Below are 20,359 nucleotides of genomic sequence, written 5' to 3' on the forward strand. Positions count from 1 at the left end.
ATCAACATACCCGGAGAGAGCCACAGCACCATTTTTTACTAAGAAAAATAAATGGAGACACTTAATCACCGATGACATGTGACAATGTCATAGCATTGCTTTGCGTCCAGCAATGAGCTTGCAACACAGCGCCAACCTGCTCCCAAAGCCACCCTTGCATTTGCTGGCCAACGGACTGACCCCCGTTTGACAGCCGACACATTACTACTAGCAATTCTGTGTTGCGTCTCATGGAGATTCGAATACGAATGGCCCCATACTTGTGCGGCAATTTGGGGAGTCACAATCTTTGACCTGAAAACACATCTCTGGGCAAGCTGGTAAATCATTCAACGGGCACATATACAGAGTGTTCCGTATATATCTGTCTGGGTTGTAAAAAATTCTCCTGCACAAACTACTTGCCCATGTGGGATCAAGAACAGATGATAAGGTAGCTTATGATAGTCCGCATTTTTTAAATAAATAATTTAAACATCTAAACTTGCCTGAATTGCCGGATACCGGTGAAAAATTGCAGTTGTCTGATCGGAGAATTTTCATCTAGGCGAGCGGAGCAGCATATTTGACACGCTGCGCCATCTGGTGTACTGCGAGACCTACCCCAGCTCGGAGCACGGATATTGATTGCTTCGCAGTTCGCCAGAAGGCGCAGCCTCTCAACTCTGCTGTTCCGCTAACCTTAATGAAAATTCTGCGCGCAGATGACTCCATGTTTTCACTGATTCGGGGCAGTCCAGGCAAGTTCAGATGATAAATTATTTTTTCGAAAAACAAAGACTATCATAAGCTACCCTGTGGTCTGCGCTTGAGCAGAACTAGATCACTCTTTTGTGCAGGAGAATTTTTTACAACCCGGACAGATAAATACGGAGCACCTTGTATATAGGAAGTAATGCTATTTGATGTCTGAACGGCAATCACCCCGGTCATGGGTGCAGTCGTCTCGCGACATTCAAGTGCATTCTATCCTAACTCTACCCTATTCCTTTGTAGTTGATGCAGTTGTACTATAGTCAGGCACAAGTCAAGAACAAAGCGGCAGATGCCTCTCAAAGGAGGCCCTCCAGCCAATGGCAGAGACTTAATTTCATGACCCTGTGGCTAATCGATTAATCCGTAGTTATTCCTCTTTCATCTCCCACCCCTTGCGGCGTCATGCTAGCAGATCAAAGGCGACTGGTCAAGGGGGAGACCGGTCAACACCATAGGCTGGAACAGCTCCTCTGAGCTGCATTTGCCGCTTTTGAGCTGTACCCGACTACAGTACTAACTATTACTGGTTAACATTTCATATTTTCCTGTCTTTAATGACTTCACAAAGTTTCGATGAATCGCAAGTTTTCTAACACTACTTTCCGGGCAATGCTCCGAGTTTTTGTGTCCATGAGCTACCTAATGCTTTCACTTTCATAAGTTGGACCTTCATCTGCTCATTCCAAAGTGCAACACTCAAAATTACTCTTCGCCTGGCTCCTGTCAGCAGTGAAACAGTTGAGCAGGCATTTTGACACGTTCTGAAGCCAGTCAAGAACCCCTTCCCACAAAGCACAGCATGTTCAAGTGATCCAAAACCAGCCTGACCTGCCATGCACACCCACTGTGGAAAGCGAGCGGGCACAGCAGCCTCCACAGAGCCAATGCTTGGCCCCAAAACAACTTCTGCCCCACATTTTTTTTTTCCCTAGGTGTCCCTATCCCAATGGGTCCCACTCTCCCTCAGCAGCCTAGAAAGTAATGCTCTATCCCAGAAGGACGGACACTCGTGTGCGTGAGCCCCAGCTTGTGTTTGGGACAGTTCCCACAAGTTGGAGATAACATCAATCCTAGTGACTCACCACTTCATCATCAGTAGCAGCAGCCTGACTATGCCCACTGCATGACAAAGGCCTCTCCCATATCTCTTCAATTAATCCTGTCTTGTGCCAGCTGCGGCCACCGTATCAATGCAAACTTCTTAATCTCATCCACCCAACTGCCGCCCCCTGCTATACTTGCCTTTCCTTGGAATTCAGTCTGTTACCTTTAACAACCATTGGTAATCTTTCCTTCACATTGCATGCCCTGCCCAAGAGCATTTTTTCTTGATTTCAAATAAGGAGTCGTTAACCCAAGTTTGTTCTCTCACCCACTCTGCTTGCTTCCGGTCTCTTTAACGTTACACCTACCATTTTTTCTTTCCATAGCTCGCTGTGTTGTCTTTAACTTATGTTGAACCCTTTACCCCTTTCGTTAGCCTCCACGTTTCTGCCCCATAGGTGGATACAAGAAATACAGAGCTGCTGTATAGTTTTCTCTTGAGCGACATAAACAGCCACATCCACCACTTACTGTCGCACAAGAAGGTTTTACTACACAATGTGGATTAATAAATGGTTGATGAAAATTCGTTTGGTCGGGCTTGAATTAAATGACACAGTCACTGACCAAGTCAAGAAGTTCAAGACGTTTCAGAACCTTGTATGGGTTCCTTGATCACTGAGAGGGACACGAAAACGACGCAACTCATATACGCAACACGTGGCGTAACGAGCGTGCATAGATGGGTGGCATAGTTGCTTACATCCGGTTCATGGTAGCTGATGTCAATTGGATGATTAGAGATTCCAGCGGCTGCCGAGATGACATGTTCCTTTTCTTCGAGACGACAGTGGCGTGGTCCCAGTTATTCGTGTGAGCATGTTCTTGCACATGCAGGGCAATGGCGTTCGCCGCGTGATTATTATTTCTTACGTAATGTTTGTGGTCGTTAAGCCGCCTTGAGAACTTTCCGTTTCGGCAGTGTAAACCTGGGAGCAATCAGCACATGAGATCTGGTAGATGATGCCTGGAAACGAAGCGTCATCTACCAGAAAATGGCCGGTGGTGGTGCCACACCTGTGTGCTGCATAAATGAGCCTCCGATTTCAGTGAGAGTCAGAAGGCCCGTTTTTTAAAAAGGAGTGCCCACCTCGTCCTTGGTCTCAGCCATTTGTTCGGTGGGGCGCTTGGCCAGCTTTGGGGCGGTGATGTTGGACAGGTAGATGGTCTTCTCTGGAGGGGGACCACCTCGGGGTTGGCCCCGGATCACCACCGTGTCGCCAGACAGAACCTGCAAGGTCACAAACCAAACAAAATGCACAGCTCATCTACAGCAGAACTGCTGGGCAAGTGGTATCTCTGAAAACTGTTACAAGGGCTTGACCCAAGGCCTCATTCCAGTGCTCAACAAATGACAGCTCTTCAGCCAGCGATGTGCAAACACCCCTTGGATCTCACTCTGCACGAACAATATCGTGCTCTCTCTCGAGGCAATGTTCACAAAGAAAGCATCCCAAACAACAAAACGGAGGCTTCAAGGTAAGCACCAGAACACACCCGACATAGTGAGTGTCCTACAATGTCACTCTCTGCACCTCCTTCAGAGCACCATTTCATGAGAGGGGCACAAGAAACATAAAATACAACACAAATAATTGCATATAATATCACTTGTATGCTTGCTTACACCAACGTACAGATAATAATTCAAGGTGCAAGCACAGAAAGTTGGAGCTTCGCAAAGCACCCTCCAGCATACCATTACATTTCCCTTGCCATGCAAAGTGCAAGTCACCTGATATGATAAAAGAGTAGACTCCAAATTCTAGTTGCATGTTTTCTTCTTTTGTGATGATGCGTAAGGCATGGATCACCCCGTGGTATTCTCCTACGTGCAACAAATAATTTATAATTGAATTTCTTCACTCCTGCTACTTCAGTTTTGGTTTCAGCAACCACACAATGGCTCTGACATCAAAGATAAGTATAGGCCACATGAGGCATGAAAATAACTGCAGTATAACCGCTGATACGTCATTTTTGTTCTGGCTCTTTAGGCAGGGTGTATTAAATATTGTATTGGATTAAAACGACAAATCAACAGATATATAGGCGCTTTTTTTCATGCTTGCGTGACTAACACTGAACTTTGATGCCACAGCCGTCTTCCAGCAGTTGATATTAAACCAGCATGAGAGAAGAAACTTAATTACGAATTATCTGGCAGTCGTCACGGAATACCAATGTCTTAACATCATTCCCGAGAAGAAAACACCAGCCAAAAATCCTTTAAAACACCTCTTGTCACTGCAGTTTGGCAATATTTGACAAATGATTCGAACCTTGAAGTTCAGCAATGTTTCATGGTTTTAGGATTTGTTCTATCTTAAGACACAACAAACTGAAGGCCAACGCACACAAGTGAAGTGCAAAACGATCGGGGAGTGTTCCAGATTTCGCGGGTAAAATTCAACAGTTCGCTGCCTGCTACATGGTGCACTGTTTTTATGCCGGACTGCTTTTGATATTCTGTGCACACATAACCAGGCAAGTAAATGCCTTTATATGACCATCGTAAGCAGCCAAATCAAGTTCCCTGCCGAAGGAAAGAAAAGCGGTTGGGGAGGGGGGGGGGGGGGGGGGGGTAGTTCTTTCCATGACCTCTGCTCCAGCCTTTAGAGTAAGCGGGCTTGGTGCACAGAGTGCAAATAGCTTAAGCTCCACGCTTGTTCAACGATTATTAGCAGGCAGCCCTGATCGGTGTGCATTAACGCAGTTTCTTCCCTTCTTTTCTCAGATCAGCGCTGCGTACACTTGACGGCTACGTTCTCCGCAGCTCCTTGCGAATGGACCGCGAGCAGTAGCAGAACTTGGCTGCCACCACGTGACAGCTGCCTCGACATGGGCAACGCGTGTGGTGCAGGGGGACGATAACCGCGCGGACCCTTCCGGCGGCACGAACCGGGTCAACACGAGGCCACGCGGGAAGGAGCGCCGTCGCCAGCGTGGCCCGACACCAACGGCTGCTCCATATGGGCCGCGATCGGTGGCACCGCGTGCCCATCACCATCCAAGAGGAGGCGCGTACCTGTTTGACGATGCAGCGCTTGAGCGCCTGCGGCTGTTGCTGCTGTGGCTGCGGTGCGGACATGACCGGCGGGTCTCAGAGCAGGCACATACAGGGAGGGGGGCACACACCAACGTTGTTCACACGTGCACCGGTGCTAGCGACCAGAGGGAGACCTCGGGCTCCGTCGGTCGCCGGGTCCTAGGTCGGGCCGGGTCTCGAAGGGGCTGCGCGCACGCGTCTACCTGCGCACTGGGCACTAACTCCGTGGCTAAGGGCTCCAACGCGGGGGACACGACGCGGACAGCTTCAGCTGATGTGGCCGGTCCGGAGGAAAAAGGACTCGCTCGCCGGACGCCAGGCGCCGCTTCGCACGTGAGGACGCGCTCGCTTTTGGGAAATCGTTCTTTTTTAAAACCGAAAGCTTTATTTGCGGTTCTATGAAAACAGCACCGCATTACTGTGCCTTATAATTTTAAAAATAAATGTTAAAAAAAGTATCACTGTTCTTACAGCTGCCACGCAGGCCCGCTTGATTTGCACGCCGTCGCTATGGTGCTACCGCCGTTCAAGCCGCACCGCATTGTTTGTTGATAAACAAAACACCCAACGGACCGCGCACGCATGGCGAGCGGTAGGTGCTACTCGGTTGCATTAGGTTGTCCTACTTCGTGTCGAGCAATCTCGCTTTGTTTTCTTTTCAGCTCCGAATGGCGATCAACTGGTATCCTTTTCCTCTGGAGGCAGGCGTGGGTCCCGCAGACAAGTCGCGTTGCAAAGCAGGCAGCCCCTCGGCCATGGAACCATCAAGTTAGCCGCTTTGTCGTAGTAACGACAGGTTAGCAGCCGAGATTGGGCTCTGCCGCATCACACGCGTGGTCATGGGACCAGACCAGTGTATACGGAAAGAGGGAGCACAGACCGTCCAATGTTTAAACTGTTTTACGAGAGGAAACTTTTGGAGACCTGAAAAATACTGGTTTTTGTGGAAATGAAGAGAGCAGTAACTGTCTCACTTCTCGGTGGACATCTCAACCGCCCGTGAGGGAAGGGGGAAGGTGGAAGTGAGAGAGAGCTAGGTGCCGCACTGGAGCTCAGCCACCTGGAATTATAACCTGAGGATCCTTGCGTGCCCCGCCGCGGTGGCCCAGTTAGGGCACTCGGCTACTGATCCGGAGTTCCCGGGTTCGAACCCGACCGCGGCGGCTGCGTTTTTATAGCGAGCAAAACGCTAAGGCGCCCGTGTGCTGTCCGATGTCAGTGCACGCTAAAGATCCCCTGGTGGTCGAACTTATTCCGGAGCCCTCCACCACGTACGGCACCTTTCTTCTTTCACTCCCCCCTTTATACCTTCCCTTACGGCGCGGTTCAGGTGTCCAAGGACATATGAGACAGATACTGCGCCATTTCCTTTCCCCAGAAAACCAGTTATTATCCTTGCGTGCACTGACGTCGCACAACACACGGGCGCCTTTTGCGTTTCGCCTCCGTCGAGCATGTACTGTGAAGATGGTGGTCTTCGACAATGAACAGCGGTTAGGAGACCGACTGTTTGTGGTGGGGCATCGTCGGTCGCATATGTTTAACACTTTCGTTCAAAGCTATCACCCTCTCCGTGAACAAACACTTAAGCGAATTTGCACAGGAGGTCCTTGGTAGAGATATGGGACCGTTGGAGTGCCTGACTCGTTCATGTCCGCAGGTACCCGGTTCGATGAATTGGTGACGGACTAGCGAGAGCAAGAGGGCTGTCAGGATGACTACACTGCGTTTTCGATACTTGTGTGGGCAAAAAACATTCAACGTGCCATCCGGCTGGTTATATAGGGTCTATGGTTCGTATAGATTCCTAGTTGGGGATTGCAGTTTAAACGGACACTGGGAAGAAATTCAAGTTGGATTGGATTGGTTGGATCCTTTTCCTCTGGCGGCAGGCGTGGGTCCCGCAGACAAGTCGGGTCGCAAAGCAGGCAGCCCCTCGGCCATGGAACCATCAAGTTAGCCGCTTTGTCGTAGGTGTAACGACAGGTTAGCAGCCGAGACTGGGCTCTGCCGCATCACACGCGTGGTCATGGGACCTGACCAGTGTAGTCACGCGACTACAGCTAAGAGATTTCACTCACCGAAAATAGAGCATTTTTAAGCTAGAATGGGCAATGATAACTATATCCTTTCCGCGGTATTTAGTGCTGCTATAAGCACAAAGACAACGTGAAAGGAACTAGAGTGACGGATTGGGACATATTTCGGGAAGTCAGGAAAGACAGTGAACGGGGAAATCGAGGACTTGGGAGTGTGGGTTGTGGCGCTCAAGGGCACCACAGAAGAGGTTCCGACGGAGGAGAAGGGCTTTGCGGCGGACTCTAGACTGTTACACATGTGGGAAGCCCATGCGAGTCTCCTTAGGAGGTGGAGGAAACAGGCATAATGGGGTCCTCCGTAGGAAGGTGGCCAAGCTAGAACGAGAAATTGAAACCTAAACGCTGGACTTGCAGTGCAAACAATGGGGGCAGATTTGTGACCGGAAGAATGGGCAATTCGGGTGCAAATAAACATGACATTTATTGGGGCACCTCTTAGATCCGGCGGCAACCAAATCGCGCAGAAGGGACAAATGGCTAGGCGAGTGCATCGGTGTCAAGGTACGATTAGGGAGTTCATACACCAACTCCGAAGTCGTTACATAAACGGCGAGGCAGGCTGTTGCTTGCCGGATTACTCGGGAGAGGAAAACCTCGAATTAGATGCGGACTTTATGGCGGCGGAGGTGGAGTTTGCAATGGGGCAGCTTCGTACTACCTCGGCAGCGGGTCCAGATGGGGTTACAAGTGAACTGCTGAGGAACCTGGATCTCACGTCTGTGGGGGCGCTCACGGACTAGATGAAGTATTGGGCGGCCGGGGAGATCCTGGCAGAATGGAAGCATGCTATAGGATTACATTTATTCCTCAACCAGGGGAGAAGGCCTGTATTGAGCATCTGCGTGTCATCTCGCTGACGTCCTGCTTGGCCAAACTGATGGAGCATGTGGTCCTCAATAGGCTTCAGGGTTATGTGGAGGACAAGGAGTTCATACCTGAAACGATGATTGGCTTCAGGGCTAATTTATTAATGCAGGACGTCATGATACAGCTCAAAAGGGACGTGGTTGATCCTCGGTGTGGCACAGGCACCAAGGCTATCTTTGGGGTCGACCTCATTAAGGCCTTTGACAATGTTATCCATGGTAAAACAGCGCGGAAAAAACACGAGGACGGAATAAACACGACGACACATGTCGTCGTGTCGTCGTGTTTGTTCCGCCCTTGTGTTTTTTCCGCGCTGTTTTACCATGGATAACAGTAACCAACTTGCTCAGCTTTCCGCACTTCTAAATGACAATGTTACCCGCGAGGCAATATTAAGGAACCTATTGGACATAGGACCGGTGGGTAGAACCTTCCGGTGCATCAGATATTTCTGGAGGGTAGGACTGCGGAGATTGTAGTCGGAGAAGTTATATCGCATCCCTTCCCGTTGGGGGCAGGGGGACACCGCAAGGGTCGGTTTTATCGCCGTTCCTGTTTAATCTCGCCTTGATCGAGATACCGCCGAGGCTGGAGAGGATATCGGGACTTAAACATACATTTTATGAAGATGACATTACTCTATGGGTAACCACGGGCAGCGACGCACAATTGGAGGAAACTCTACAACAGGCAGTGGATATTGTGGAGGAGCTAGCAGGGAAAGCTGGACTCTGGTGCTCTCAGTCAAAGTATGAGATTTTTGTGCTTAGGTATAAACCAAGAGGGATACAAGCGAGGGACTATGTGCCGCCACCCACGCTAGAGGTGAAATTTGGGGTAGCACCGGTCGCCGAGGCCCAAACGATAAGGATCACGGGTCTCTATCTGCCGACTAACAGCAAGATCAGGGAGGCCTTGGAAAGGCTTAAAAATACGGTCAATGCTACCGTGAGGCTAATCAGGAGAATCGCCAGTCGTAAGCGAGGGGTCAAGGAAAAATTGGCGGTGGTTTAGCTCTGGTTAAACCTGGAGTGACGCGATACAGCTGGCCGAGTAAAACTTGCTCAGTTGAATTAATAATTGGTTTTTGGGGAAAGGAAATGGCGCAGTATCTGTCTCATATATCTTTGGACACCTGAACCGCGCCGTAAGGGAAGGGATAAAGGAGGGAGTGAAAGAAGAGAGGAACAAATAGGTCCGTAGTGGAGGGCTCCGGAATAATTTAGGTCCGTAGTGGAGGGCTCCGGAATAATTTAGTTGAATTCCAAAGTCAATCTTTCGCCGCTCCGTTTCCCTAGGCGTTCCTTCTTCATCTTCGTCCCACTTGACGGGGCGCATGATCACAGCTGTTGCAGCTCGGTTTCGCCGGCGCGCCGCGCCGCCGGGAGCAGCAGCTGCTCCGCACCACGTGGCGGTGGCGGTGCCGCCACCGTCACGTGCCCCAGCCACGCTGAAGGCTCGAAATGCTACCGCAATGTAGCTATCGCTACAAAAGGACTTGTGTAAGCTGGTACAGGCGTTTGTGCTCAGTAGAATAGTGTATGCGACGCCTTATATGAAGATGGACGCGGCGGATAAAGGCAAGGTGGAGGCTATATGTGATTAGGCAGGCGTATAAGGCGGCCCTTGGTCTGCCTAACAATGCGTCTACCGAAAGGCTGCTGGCATTAGGGGTGCACAACACCCTGGGGGAACTGCGGGATGCGCACTTAGTGATGCAACTCTGTAGACTTTCCAAAAGCGAGAGCAGGAAGGGACATATTGGAGAGGGTCGGCATTGGAGTTGATACTCTAGCCGACAACATGAAAATTCAGGTGAGGCGAGGAATGCACAAGGGTTTGTAATAGAACATTTGGCAAAAATGTGCATCCGGTACATCACGAGGACCGCAGGAAGGCAAGAGCCAGAGGTTTACATGCTAAATAAGTACGGGAAGTACAATTGGACAGTCTACGTAGATGTCGCCGAGTATAAGGACAAGGACGCATTTGCAGTTGTGGTGTTGGACGGGCGGGGACGCTTGGTCATCACTGGATCAGTCAAAACCCGCTCCTCAGAAACTGCAGAGGAGGCAGCGACAGCGATAGTTAATACTAAAGCTGACCTGATTTTCAGCGACTCAAAACCAGACATCCGAAATTTGGCGAAGGGCAGAATATCTGTCACAGCGGCACGACTGCTTAATCGGGCCACGGGCCGAGGGACTGCGGAGGTGGAAATTATCTGGGTACCGGCACACTCTGGGAACCCTGGGAACGAGGCGGCTCACATGAATGCTCGAGGTTTCGTCAGCCGAGCAGGTGAGCCGGACGTTCCGGGGAGGTCCACGAGAGATGGGCTGGTGTCCTTTCACGACATTACAAACTTGAGCGAAGAATTTACCCGCCCCCGGACAAGCATTTGGTGAAGGCGCAAGAATGCATCTGGAGAAGATTGCAGACCGAGATCTTTCTATAACCCATACGTGACGTTCAGCCGGAATGCAAATGGTGTCAGGAACTGGCAACCTATGACCACATATAGCGCCGCCACCGACAGATGTTATGCATGACCCTTCTCTCGAGCAGTGGGGGACTGTGTTGGCCAGCTCAGACCCGGTCGTCCAGACCAGGGCTGTGGAGTGGTCCACCGAGGTCAGGTCGCCGTCAGCCATGGGTTGATGGCAATCGTCCGCACATGCGTTTTGACGGAAATAAAGTTTTTCCGTCCATCCATTCACCCACCCATCCATCTATCCACCACCCCCATCCCCCCCCCCCCCCAAAAAAAATAATAATAATTGGTTTTTGGGGAAACGAAATGGCACAGTATTTGTCTCATATATCGTTGGACACCTGAACCGCGCCGTAAGGGAAGGAACAAAGGAGGGGCTGAAAGAAGAAAGGAACAGGTGCCGTAGTGGAGGACTCCGGAATAATTTCGACCACCTGGGGATCTTTAATGTGCACTGACATCGCACAGCACACGGGCGCGTTAGCGTTCTTCCTCCATAAAAACGCAGCTGCCGCGGTCGGGTTCGAACCCGGGAACTCCGGATCAGTAGTCGAGCGCTCTAACCACTGAGCCACCGCGGCGGGTAAAAAAAAATCTGAAAATTGGTTTTTGGGCAAAGGAAGTGGCGCAGTATCTGTCTCGCATATCGGCGGAGACCTGAACCGCGCGTAAGGGAAGGGAGAAAGGAGGGAGAGAAATAAGAAAGGAAGAGGTGCCGTAGTGGTGGGCTCCGGAATAATTTCGACCACCTGGGATCTTTAACGCGCACTGACATCGCACAGCACACGGGCGCCTTTGCGTTTCGCCTCCATCGAAACGCGCCAAAAAATTAAAATTGTTTTTTGAGGAAAGGAAATTGCGCAGTATCTGTCTCACATATCGGCGGACACCTGAACCGCGCTGTAAGGGAAATGATAAAGCAGGGACTAAGAGAAGAAAGAGGTGCCGTAGTGGAGGGCTCCGGAATAATTTCGACCACCTGGGATCTTTAACGTGCACTGACATCGCACAGCACACGGGCGCCTTTTGCGTTTCGCCTCCATGGAAACGCTGCCGCTGCGGTCGGGTTCGAACCCGGGTACTCCGGATCAGTAGCCGAGCACTGTAACCACTGAGCCACCGCGGTGGTTTCCCCAATGATGATGATAACAATTATAATAATAATAATTAGTTTTGGGGGAAAAGAAATGGCCTAGTACCCGTCTCATATATCGTTGGACGCCTGAACCGCGCGGTAAAGGAAGGGATAAAGGAGGGAGTGAAACAAGAAAGAAGGAGAGAGGTGCCGTAGTGGAGGGTTCCGGAATAATTTCGACTACCTGGGGATTTTTAACGTGCACTGACATCGCACAGCGCACGGGCGCCCTATAGCGTTTTTCCTCCATAAAAACGCATCCACCGCGGTCGGGTTCGAACACGGGAACTCCGGATCAGTAGCCGAGCGCGCTAACCACTGAGGCACCGCGGCGGGTAAAGGCAGCCGCAAAGACCAATTTTCAGAACGCGTCCGTTTTTCTCTGGCTCGGCGGGCGGCTTCGGTCTGCCAGCGGGTAGCCAGACTCGCCAAGACGATTTGTTGCTAATGGTAGTACTACATACTAACTTTGGGTTAGTAACTGGTTGTCACATATGTTACTAACAGGGTAGTAGCACATGTGACAACCTGTTAAAGAGTTACTAACCCGCAGTTAGTAAAGGTAGCATAGTAGTATTTACTGAGAAACTTTGCGCATATGTTGCTAGGTTCTTCCCACGGTGTGCTGGCGTGGCTTGTTGAAGTTGTGCATACTAGAAGGATAAAAAAAGCTACAGCCAATTTGACTAATTCACGTAACCAGTCAGAGCGCGCTGGCCGTAAAGAACATAGGTTTAATGCGCATTACATGTCCAAATTATGGGAGGTGACGGCATCGGACAACCTTACCGGGCGCACGCAAAGGTTCACAATGCAACAAAAGCACAAAGCGTAACAAGTAAATCGTTCTCAGTCTTATACACCTTAAATCTGACTCTCAGTTACGGGCTAGTGGCTCTTACCCGTTGAGCTAAGATACCAGCGTTAATTATGAAGTTGAGATTGCAAAAACAGCTTAGTCTACCTAACCGCACGCCCTTACAGAAATGTTTAATTACAAAACCAATTTATCCGCACGAGAGAGCGTGTTAGTTATAAATTCTTTGACTTTATTTTAGGGTTAAAGGAACGGTTACTAAATAGATAATAACTAGCCACCATAGTGAAAAGGTAGCAAGGGCTGCTTTTACTAGCTATACCTTCAAGAAGGCAGTAAATAGTTTGTAAAAAGCAGTAAAACCAAGTCAGAGTTAGTAATTGCTGCACTTACTACGTTTTTACTACCTTTTCTTTTAAGAAAGTAGCAGACTACGTAGAGGTGGTATGGTATAGCGGGAAGCGCGCGTGGCCGTTTTCTATGGACTTGATGGACACCGGTTCTTTCGATGTTTTGTTCGATGCCTAGCGCGACGCAGGCGCTTGCTTCGACCACGGTGCATATCGTCTGTGTCCCCTGCACACGGCGCCTTTTGCGGTAGTGCCAGCTGTTTATTTATTTGTTCTACATGCGTGTGCGCGATCGCAGTTCGATCGTCTCACCACCTCGCAAGCACAAATGTTCGCTTCATATTATGATCGCATAGTTCTGATTCTCAAAATATTTCAGCTGTTAATTTAGTGCGCTCGGCTGATATTGCGATGGTTTTCGAGGCCTTTCACGAGAGTGGCCGCAGATTCCAGCTCCGAGTACGCGCTCAGACAAGCGCACGCATGTATAGTGAACGTGCTTGGCGAGGTGTTGGGTGCGACACAACATCGTGGTCTTCATTGCTTTCTGCGCATTGGAACGGCGGATATGCCTTGGGAAATGCTTGATCGATTGAAACATGTCCTTTATTCAAAACCCTGCTCGAGGCACCTGAGCGGGCACATACGTATGTGGTCACGCACTTGTTGCCTCAAGGTGCAGAAGAGTCTTATGTGAAAAAAACTGAAAGACATCAGTAACGGTTTATGGCTTAGGGGGGTTTAATGTTCCAAAGCGACTCAGACTATGCGGGACGCCAGAGTGAAGGGCTCCGGAAATTTCGACCACCTGGGGTTCTTTAACGCGCACTGACATCGCACAGTACACGGACCTCTAGAATTTCTCCTCCATCGAAATTCAACCGCCGCGGCCGGGATTGAGCCCACGTCTTTCGGGTCAGCAGCCGAGCGCCATAACCACTGAGCCACTACAGCGGGTCCACATCTGTAACGACTGTGTAGCTAACATAGTCCTCCATAAAGCCAGCAGTAAAATTCAAACATCGAATGCCACTACCGAGAGCAGGTAGTGACCTTTTATCTCAATCAAGAGAGGGAAATAACTAGAAGAATAAGAATGAGGTGGAATGCTGACAGGTTCTCTCAGGTCATGAACAGCAGTTTATCAATATCCCTCAAGACAAAAGTATAAAACAGCTCTATTTCACCGGTACTCACCTATCGCGCAGAAACGTGCAGGCTAACGAAAAGGGCTCAGCTTAAGGACAACGCAACGAGCTATGGAAAGGAAAATGATCGGTGTAACGTTAAAGGGACCATGCAATAAATTAATTGCGATTACGTAAAGCAGACGAGAGATAGGCATTCGATCACTCGTCACCCCAGTGCAAGAATTTCTGAGCTAGCATCAATAACAGCGAAGATATGGACGATTAAAAATTACGCTCCTCCTCTCCCCCTCAACTCGTACACGGGGAACACCAGAAAAAAATAAAGACAACAGCTCTGGGACTGCTGGGCCCCGCCCATGAACACGTCATCCGCTGACGTTCTTTTTGCAACTTCCGGTTTTCGCTCCTAGCCCCCCCCCCCCCTCACCCCCCCCCCCACCCCCCGGCAGCAGCGTCGGTGGCGTGGCGGCATATCTCCGGTCTCTTCGCGTTCCTGGATTGCGGCGCGCGTCGGGTTTCTTGCTTGTCATCTGCGGTAATTAGCAGTAATAAATCAGGACCTCGAGGTGCGACTGCTCGCTTTTACGGCCGCGATGGGCATCGAGCTCTATGCGTGCCCACGAAGAGCCGTGCGAGTGGCTCCGCAACTCCCGACAGAAGGAGGCGGCAGAGGAAAATTGAAACCATATGCGTGAAGGCAATGCCCTGGCTCGCGCTTGCCCGAGAGGGTCGCGCGGCGGCACGAGCAGACGATTTTCACGGCTACCGGAAGTGTGCCCGTGACGTCGTGGCTGCCCTGGCTCCAGCGAATGAGAGCGTGTGGTGGCCTGGCGACGTCATGGGTAGTGCGACGTCTTTGTTTCACTATTTTAGTTCCAAAATCGGTCACTACGAGCACACCAATCGGCCCGCGAATTAAAAAAAAAGAAACACGGTTTATAGAAGTTCATAATAAATTGCCGGCTCAGTTCTGAAGACTCATACTTAATGTGAATGCTTCTTAGCATCATTTCTAAGCACTGAAAACATTTACAAGTGACTTTTTATTCGTTGCATAGTCCCTTTAAGAGACCGGAAGCCGGCAGATGGGTGAGAAAACAAACGCCGGTTCATGACATCCTAGTCGAAATAAGGAGGAAGAAATGGGCTTGGACAGGTCATGTGATGTGAAGGCAAGATAACCGCTGGTCCTTAAGGGTAACGGAGTGGATTCCAGGAGAAGGCAAGAGTAGCAAGGGGCGGCAGAAAGTTATGTGGGCGGATAAGATTAAAAGAATTAGCAGTGGCTTAGCTCGGCTATGCCAGGATATACGTAGCGTGAGCTACGCTGAGCCGCTGAACAGCAATTTCGCCCTCCTTCTCCATGGCTATACCACACTGACAAACGCCCGCTATATGTATACCCCCACCGATACCTCTGCGCATGCGCACAAAATGAGAGGCGCTATCAAGCTGCTCGGGCGTAGCGTCAGACTTGGCTACTGCGCAACGGAGGCGCACAGCTGGCCACGCTCCGGCGCCAGTGCACCGCGGCTGACTTCACTCCTCTGGAATGCGCAGACCAGCGAGGCGCGCGCGGCGGCTCCGGCGTGCCAGCTCTGCGCCGTGTTACGTCACTGATCCTCGCGCATGCGCAGCACGGCTCTCCAGGAGCCACGCGAATCTGCTCAACCTCGGCCAGTCTAGCTTACGCTACGAAAGCTTGTGCGGGAATACGGTGGACGCAGCTGACAATGGACAGGGTTAATTGGAGAGACATGGGAAATGCCTTTGCCCTGCAGTGGCCATAGTCAAGCTGGTGATGGTGATAATAATGATGATAGCTTAAATGTTTTAGTTAAGTTGAAGGCTATTTGCGACAGGGGTTCGAACCAATGACATATGCACCTTCAATTGCATGCTTTCTGAGACTACGTTTTCCCTAAGGCGCGGTTGAGGTGTCCACCGAGATGTCAGGATGTCAAGTTGGATGCTAACTTTCGTCAGGGATAAGGACCGATGACATATGCACATTCAGTTGCCTCCTTTAAAGTGATAGTGAGGAGCGCTCCATCAATTTTTTTTTGTTAGCAAAATCCTATAGTTCGGTTTAGGGTTTATGGGGGTTTAACGTCCCAAAGCGACTCAGGCTACGAGAGACGCCGTAGTGAAGGGCTCCGGGAATTTCGACCACCTGGGGTTCTTTAACGTGCACTGACATCGCACAGTACACGGGCCTCTAGAATTTCGCCTCCATCGAAATTCGACCGCCGCGGCCGGGATCGAACCCGCTTCTTTCGGGCCAGCAGCCCAGCGCCATAACCACTCAGCCACCGCGGCGGCTCGATAGTTCAGTATTTCATGCCTTTGTTGCCGCTTGTCCTGGAGCAAAAGATGAATTTATTTCAAAGAGATTTGGATTCGAAGTTGAAAAAGTTTTTCCCGCTGCTCTGTTTCAAACTCAGGACTCTCTTATGACGTCATAGGACGAAGTGATGTTAGACATGACGTAAACGCAAACTCCGTTATTTATGGCGGCTAGCGGTGCGGCATAGAGTTTATAAATATTACCTACAGGGAAAGCTGGCGCCACCGTCTATGCGAGTTTCTGAAAGAGCCATGAAAGAGCACTTCATCCACCGCGGGAATGCCGGGAAGACAGCAAGGCACACTTGGCTTGGCCCTAAAACACGACTACGACTGCAAAAATATAAATTTTTGCAAATCATATTTTGTCACAAAGTGGTGACTGCAACCCGGGGAGTAAAACGACCGTGAAGTGTCATCTAAACAAAACTCTTTATTTGGGCTGACTTGCGCCCACAAAGGACTGAATCACTAGGTGGCGGCAACAAGCGTGCTCGCCGCCGCTTTAGGCCGTGCTCAATTTAAAGCTGATAGCGAACTTTCGAGATAAAGCGTGTAAAGTTACTATAGAGCATTCTGGAGCATGTAGAATCGGCTGCCCTGTATGCGATCAATCGAGATAGATCTGGTCGCGTTTTGCATCACAGACAAAGCGATAAAGCGGCGTGCCGGCAGCTTTCAAGAGTGAACAAACACTGCAGATTCCCGGCATTACTCCCCTCTCAAAGAGGTATCGATCCGATGCATTAACACAAATACGGTGACTAGCAACAAATAAAACGAATCGTGCGAAAATAAGCACACAGTGTGGAAAAACAGCGTCCTTTAGAGCGCAAATATGGCTTTAGATGGACGACATGGACTTGAACTTCTGGTCGTACGCGGCATCGCTGGGATGCAGTCATTTCATCAGGGACGACTTCTTAGCCCAGTTCGCTAGCCAACGATGAACTTTGTACGGGCCGAAATAGCGGCGCAAAAGCTTTTCACTCAATCCGCGCCGGCAAATGGGCATCCAAACCCAGACCTCCTGCCTGGTATTCCGCGTTGCGTCTTATTAGGTTGTAGCGTCTGGCGTTGGTCCGCTGCTGGTCTTTGATCCGTAATCGAGCCAGTCTGCGGGCTTCTTCCGCGCTTTGAAGGTGGGCGGCGACGTCGACGTTCTCTTCTTCTGTAACGTTGGGCAGCACGGCGTCTAGCGGGGTCGTGGCCTCCCTGCCATGGACGAGCCTAAAAGGCGTCATCTGGGGGGTCTCCTCCACTGCGGTATTGTAGGCGAAGACGACGTAAGGCAGGGTGACGTCCTAGGTCTTGTCTTCGGCATCGACATACATGGCGAGCATATCGGCGATGGTTTTGTTCAGCCGTTAGGTCAGCCCGTTGGTCTGTGCATGGTACGCAGTTCTCCTCCGGTTGCTGGTTTGGCTGTAACGCAGGATGGCTTGCGTTAGTTCCGCCGTGAATGCTGTTCCTCTGTCCTTGATGTGCGCATCGGGGTCGCCGTGTCGCAGAAGAATGCACTCTACGAAGAATTTGGCGACATTTGCTGCTGTTCCGTTCGGTAGGGTTTCTGCCTCTGCGTAGCGGCTCAGTTAGTCGGTCGCTATGATGATGCACTTATTTCTAGACGTTGACTTTGGGAAAGGGCCAAACAAGTCCATGCCGATCTGCTGAAAGGGCCTTGAGGGGGGTTCAATGGGGTTTCAGAATTCCTGCTGGTCGGGTGGGAGGGGTCTTTCGTCGCTGACAATCTCGGCAGGTTTTCACATAGTGTGCGACATCGGCAGACAGTCGGGGCCAGTAATACTTGTCTTGAATTTGGCGGAGGGTGCGAGAAAACCCGAGATGTCTAGCTGTCGGCTCGTCGTGCAAAGATTGTAGAACTTCTTCGTGGAGACTTGCCGGTACAACAAGGAGGTAGGCTGTTTTGTTCGCTGCGAAGTTCTTCATGAGGACATCATTCTGTACACAAAACGAAGACAATCCTCGTTTGAACGAGGCGTGGGGGTGAAGAAACTTTACCTGCTGAGTACGCGATGAAGTGTTTTAGGTCGGGGTCTGAGCGTTGCTGCTGTGCAAAAGAGCTGGAGCTAATAGGTCCCAGGAAGGCGTCCTCATCGTCGTCCGGCGGTGGTGCATCTACAGGGGCTCCTGGTAGGCAGTCGGCGTCAGAGTGCTTGCGTCCGGACTTGTAAACGACGGTGACGTCAAACTCCTGGAGGCGCAGGCTCCGTCGAGCGAGGCCGCCGGAGGGGTCATTCAAACTGGCAAGCCAGCACAGTGCGTGGTGCTGACCACCTTGAACGGTCGTCCGTACAGGTAGGGGCGGAATTTCGACATAGCCCAGATGATGGCAAGGTACTCCTTCTCATTTGTCGAATAGTTAGCCTTGGCCTTGGAAAGGGAACGGCTAGGGTATGCGATGACCTTCTCCAGCCCGTCGCTTTTTTGAACGAGAACGGCACCTAGGCCCACGCTGCTTGCGTCGGCATGAACTTCACTATCGGAGTTTTCATAAAAATGCTCGAGGATCGGTGGTGACTGTAAACGACGCCGAAGTTCCTTGAAGGCTTCTGCTTCCGGCGCTTCCCATTTAAATGGCACGTCTGCCTTTGTGAGTTGAGTCAGAGGCTACGCGATGCGCCATAAGTTTTTGACAAATTGTCGGTAATCTGCGCACAGATTTCTTATCGGCCGGCGTTGGAAACAGTGCGATAGCCGCTGTTTTCTGCGGGTCTGGGCGTACTTTCTCCTTGCTAATGATGTGGCCTAGAAACAGCAGCTCTTCATAGGCAAAGTGGCACTTTTCTGCTTTCAAGGTTAGGCCGGACGACTTGATTGCGTCTAGTACAGTTCGAGATATTTTGAGGTGCTCTTCAAAGTTCGAGGCGAAGACAACGACGTCATCTAAATATACCAGACAAATTTGCCACCTCAGGCCTGCCAGCACTGTATCCATTACTCGCTGAAACGCCGCTGGTGCGGAACAGAGACCAAATGGCATCACCTTGAACTCGAACAGCCCCTCCGCAGTGATGAATGCCGTCTTCTAGCGATCTCTTTCATCGACCTCAATTTTCCAGTAACCGCTCTTGAGGTCCATCGATGAGAAATACTTGGCGTTGCAGAGCCGGTCCAGCGTGTCGTCGATGCGGGGAGGCGGTACACGTCCTTCTTTTGTTATGTTGTTCAAGCGGTGATAATCAACGCAGAATTGAAGTGCGCCGTGTTTGTTCTTCACTAGAACGACCGGTGCCCGGCAGCCCAGGGGCTCTTTGAATGCTGGATGACGTCGTCGCGAAGCATTTCATTCACTTGGTCCCGGACGGCTTGTCGTTCTCGCGGCGACTCACGGTAGGGGCTTTGGCGGAGAGGTCGGTCGTGCTGGCTGGTTATAATGCGATGCTTGGCAATCGGCGTTTGTCGGACCTTCAGCGATGATGAAAAACACTCGCTGTAGCTTTGAAGCAGATTGCGGATCTGGTCTTGTCTGTTCCGGGGAGGGCTGGGTTGATCATCAGCATCAGCATTTTCCCTGATGACATGAAAAAGGCTAGAATTACTGTAGTGAACAAAGGAGGTGATATAAATGTCGTGAATAATTATAGGCCAATATCCATTCTCTCGATTTTCTCAAAAGGGCTTGAAAAGGTTATATTTCAAAGAGTTAATAACTTCCTTGAGAAAAACAACATTATAACTGACTCCCAATATGGATTTAGGAAAGGACGATCGACAGAAATGTCATTACTTCCATTAAAAGAACAGATGGTTCAAAATATAGATTCTGGTCATTTTACTCTTGGTCTGTTCATTGACTTCAGTAAAGCTTTTGACTCCCTCAACCACAATGTCTTGTTAGGTAAGTTATCACAGTATGGAATGCGTGGTGAACCTATCAATTTAATAATGTCATACTTGAAAAACAGGGTCCACTGAGTTCGTATACATAATGCTGAGTCGTCGGCGCTGCCCCTACAAACCGGAGTACCAAAAGGTAGTGTTTTAGACCCGCTATTATTTAATATATATATTAATGATATAGTTCTTATTAATCAGTCAGCTAAATGGTTTATATATGCTGATGACAGTAGCATTCTTTTTAAGGGTGATGATCCAAACGATTTAGCTCTGCAGTGCAACCGAACGCTTGAATCACTCTCAGGGTGGTCCCACACTAACTGCATAGTA

The 20,359-nt window shown here is 50.2% G+C and overlaps 2 protein-coding genes and 1 non-coding gene across 4 annotated transcripts in view; 1 reads left to right on the forward strand and 2 right to left on the reverse strand.

The window, feature by feature from the left end:
* The window catches only part of Tudor-SN (Staphylococcal nuclease domain-containing protein 1), a 69,433-nt gene extending 64,215 nt beyond the window's left edge, over positions 1–5,218 (reverse strand). Inside the window, exons 1-2 of the mRNA XM_077637119.1 lie at positions 4,889–5,218; positions 2,951–3,091 (exon numbers count right to left, since the gene is read on the reverse strand). Coding sequence (XP_077493245.1) covers positions 2,951–3,091; positions 4,889–4,951 — 204 coding nt within the window. The 5' untranslated portion in view covers positions 4,952–5,218. The remainder of the gene's footprint in view (positions 1–2,950; positions 3,092–4,888) is intronic.
* A 118-nt stretch (positions 5,219–5,336) lies between these two features.
* The window catches only part of LOC144104238 (transmembrane protein 216-like), a 71,923-nt gene continuing 56,900 nt past the window's right edge, over positions 5,337–20,359 (forward strand). Inside the window, exons 1-2 of one of the 2 annotated variants that reach the window (XM_077637121.1) lie at positions 5,337–5,501; positions 5,572–5,677. In XM_077637121.1, coding sequence (XP_077493247.1) covers positions 5,578–5,677 — 100 coding nt within the window. In that variant the 5' untranslated portion in view covers positions 5,337–5,501; positions 5,572–5,577. The remainder of the gene's footprint in view (positions 5,502–5,571; positions 5,678–20,359) is intronic. The other variant, XM_077637120.1, reaches the window with a different exon arrangement.
* TRNAS-ACU (transfer RNA serine (anticodon ACU)) lies at positions 10,879–10,950 on the reverse strand. The gene has a single exon. It is a non-coding gene; the product is annotated as a tRNA-Ser (tRNA).

The sequence above is a fragment of the Amblyomma americanum genome, chromosome 9 (assembly GCF_052857255.1).
Source record: "Amblyomma americanum isolate KBUSLIRL-KWMA chromosome 9, ASM5285725v1, whole genome shotgun sequence".
NCBI lineage: Eukaryota > Metazoa > Arthropoda > Arachnida > Ixodida > Ixodidae > Amblyomma > Amblyomma americanum.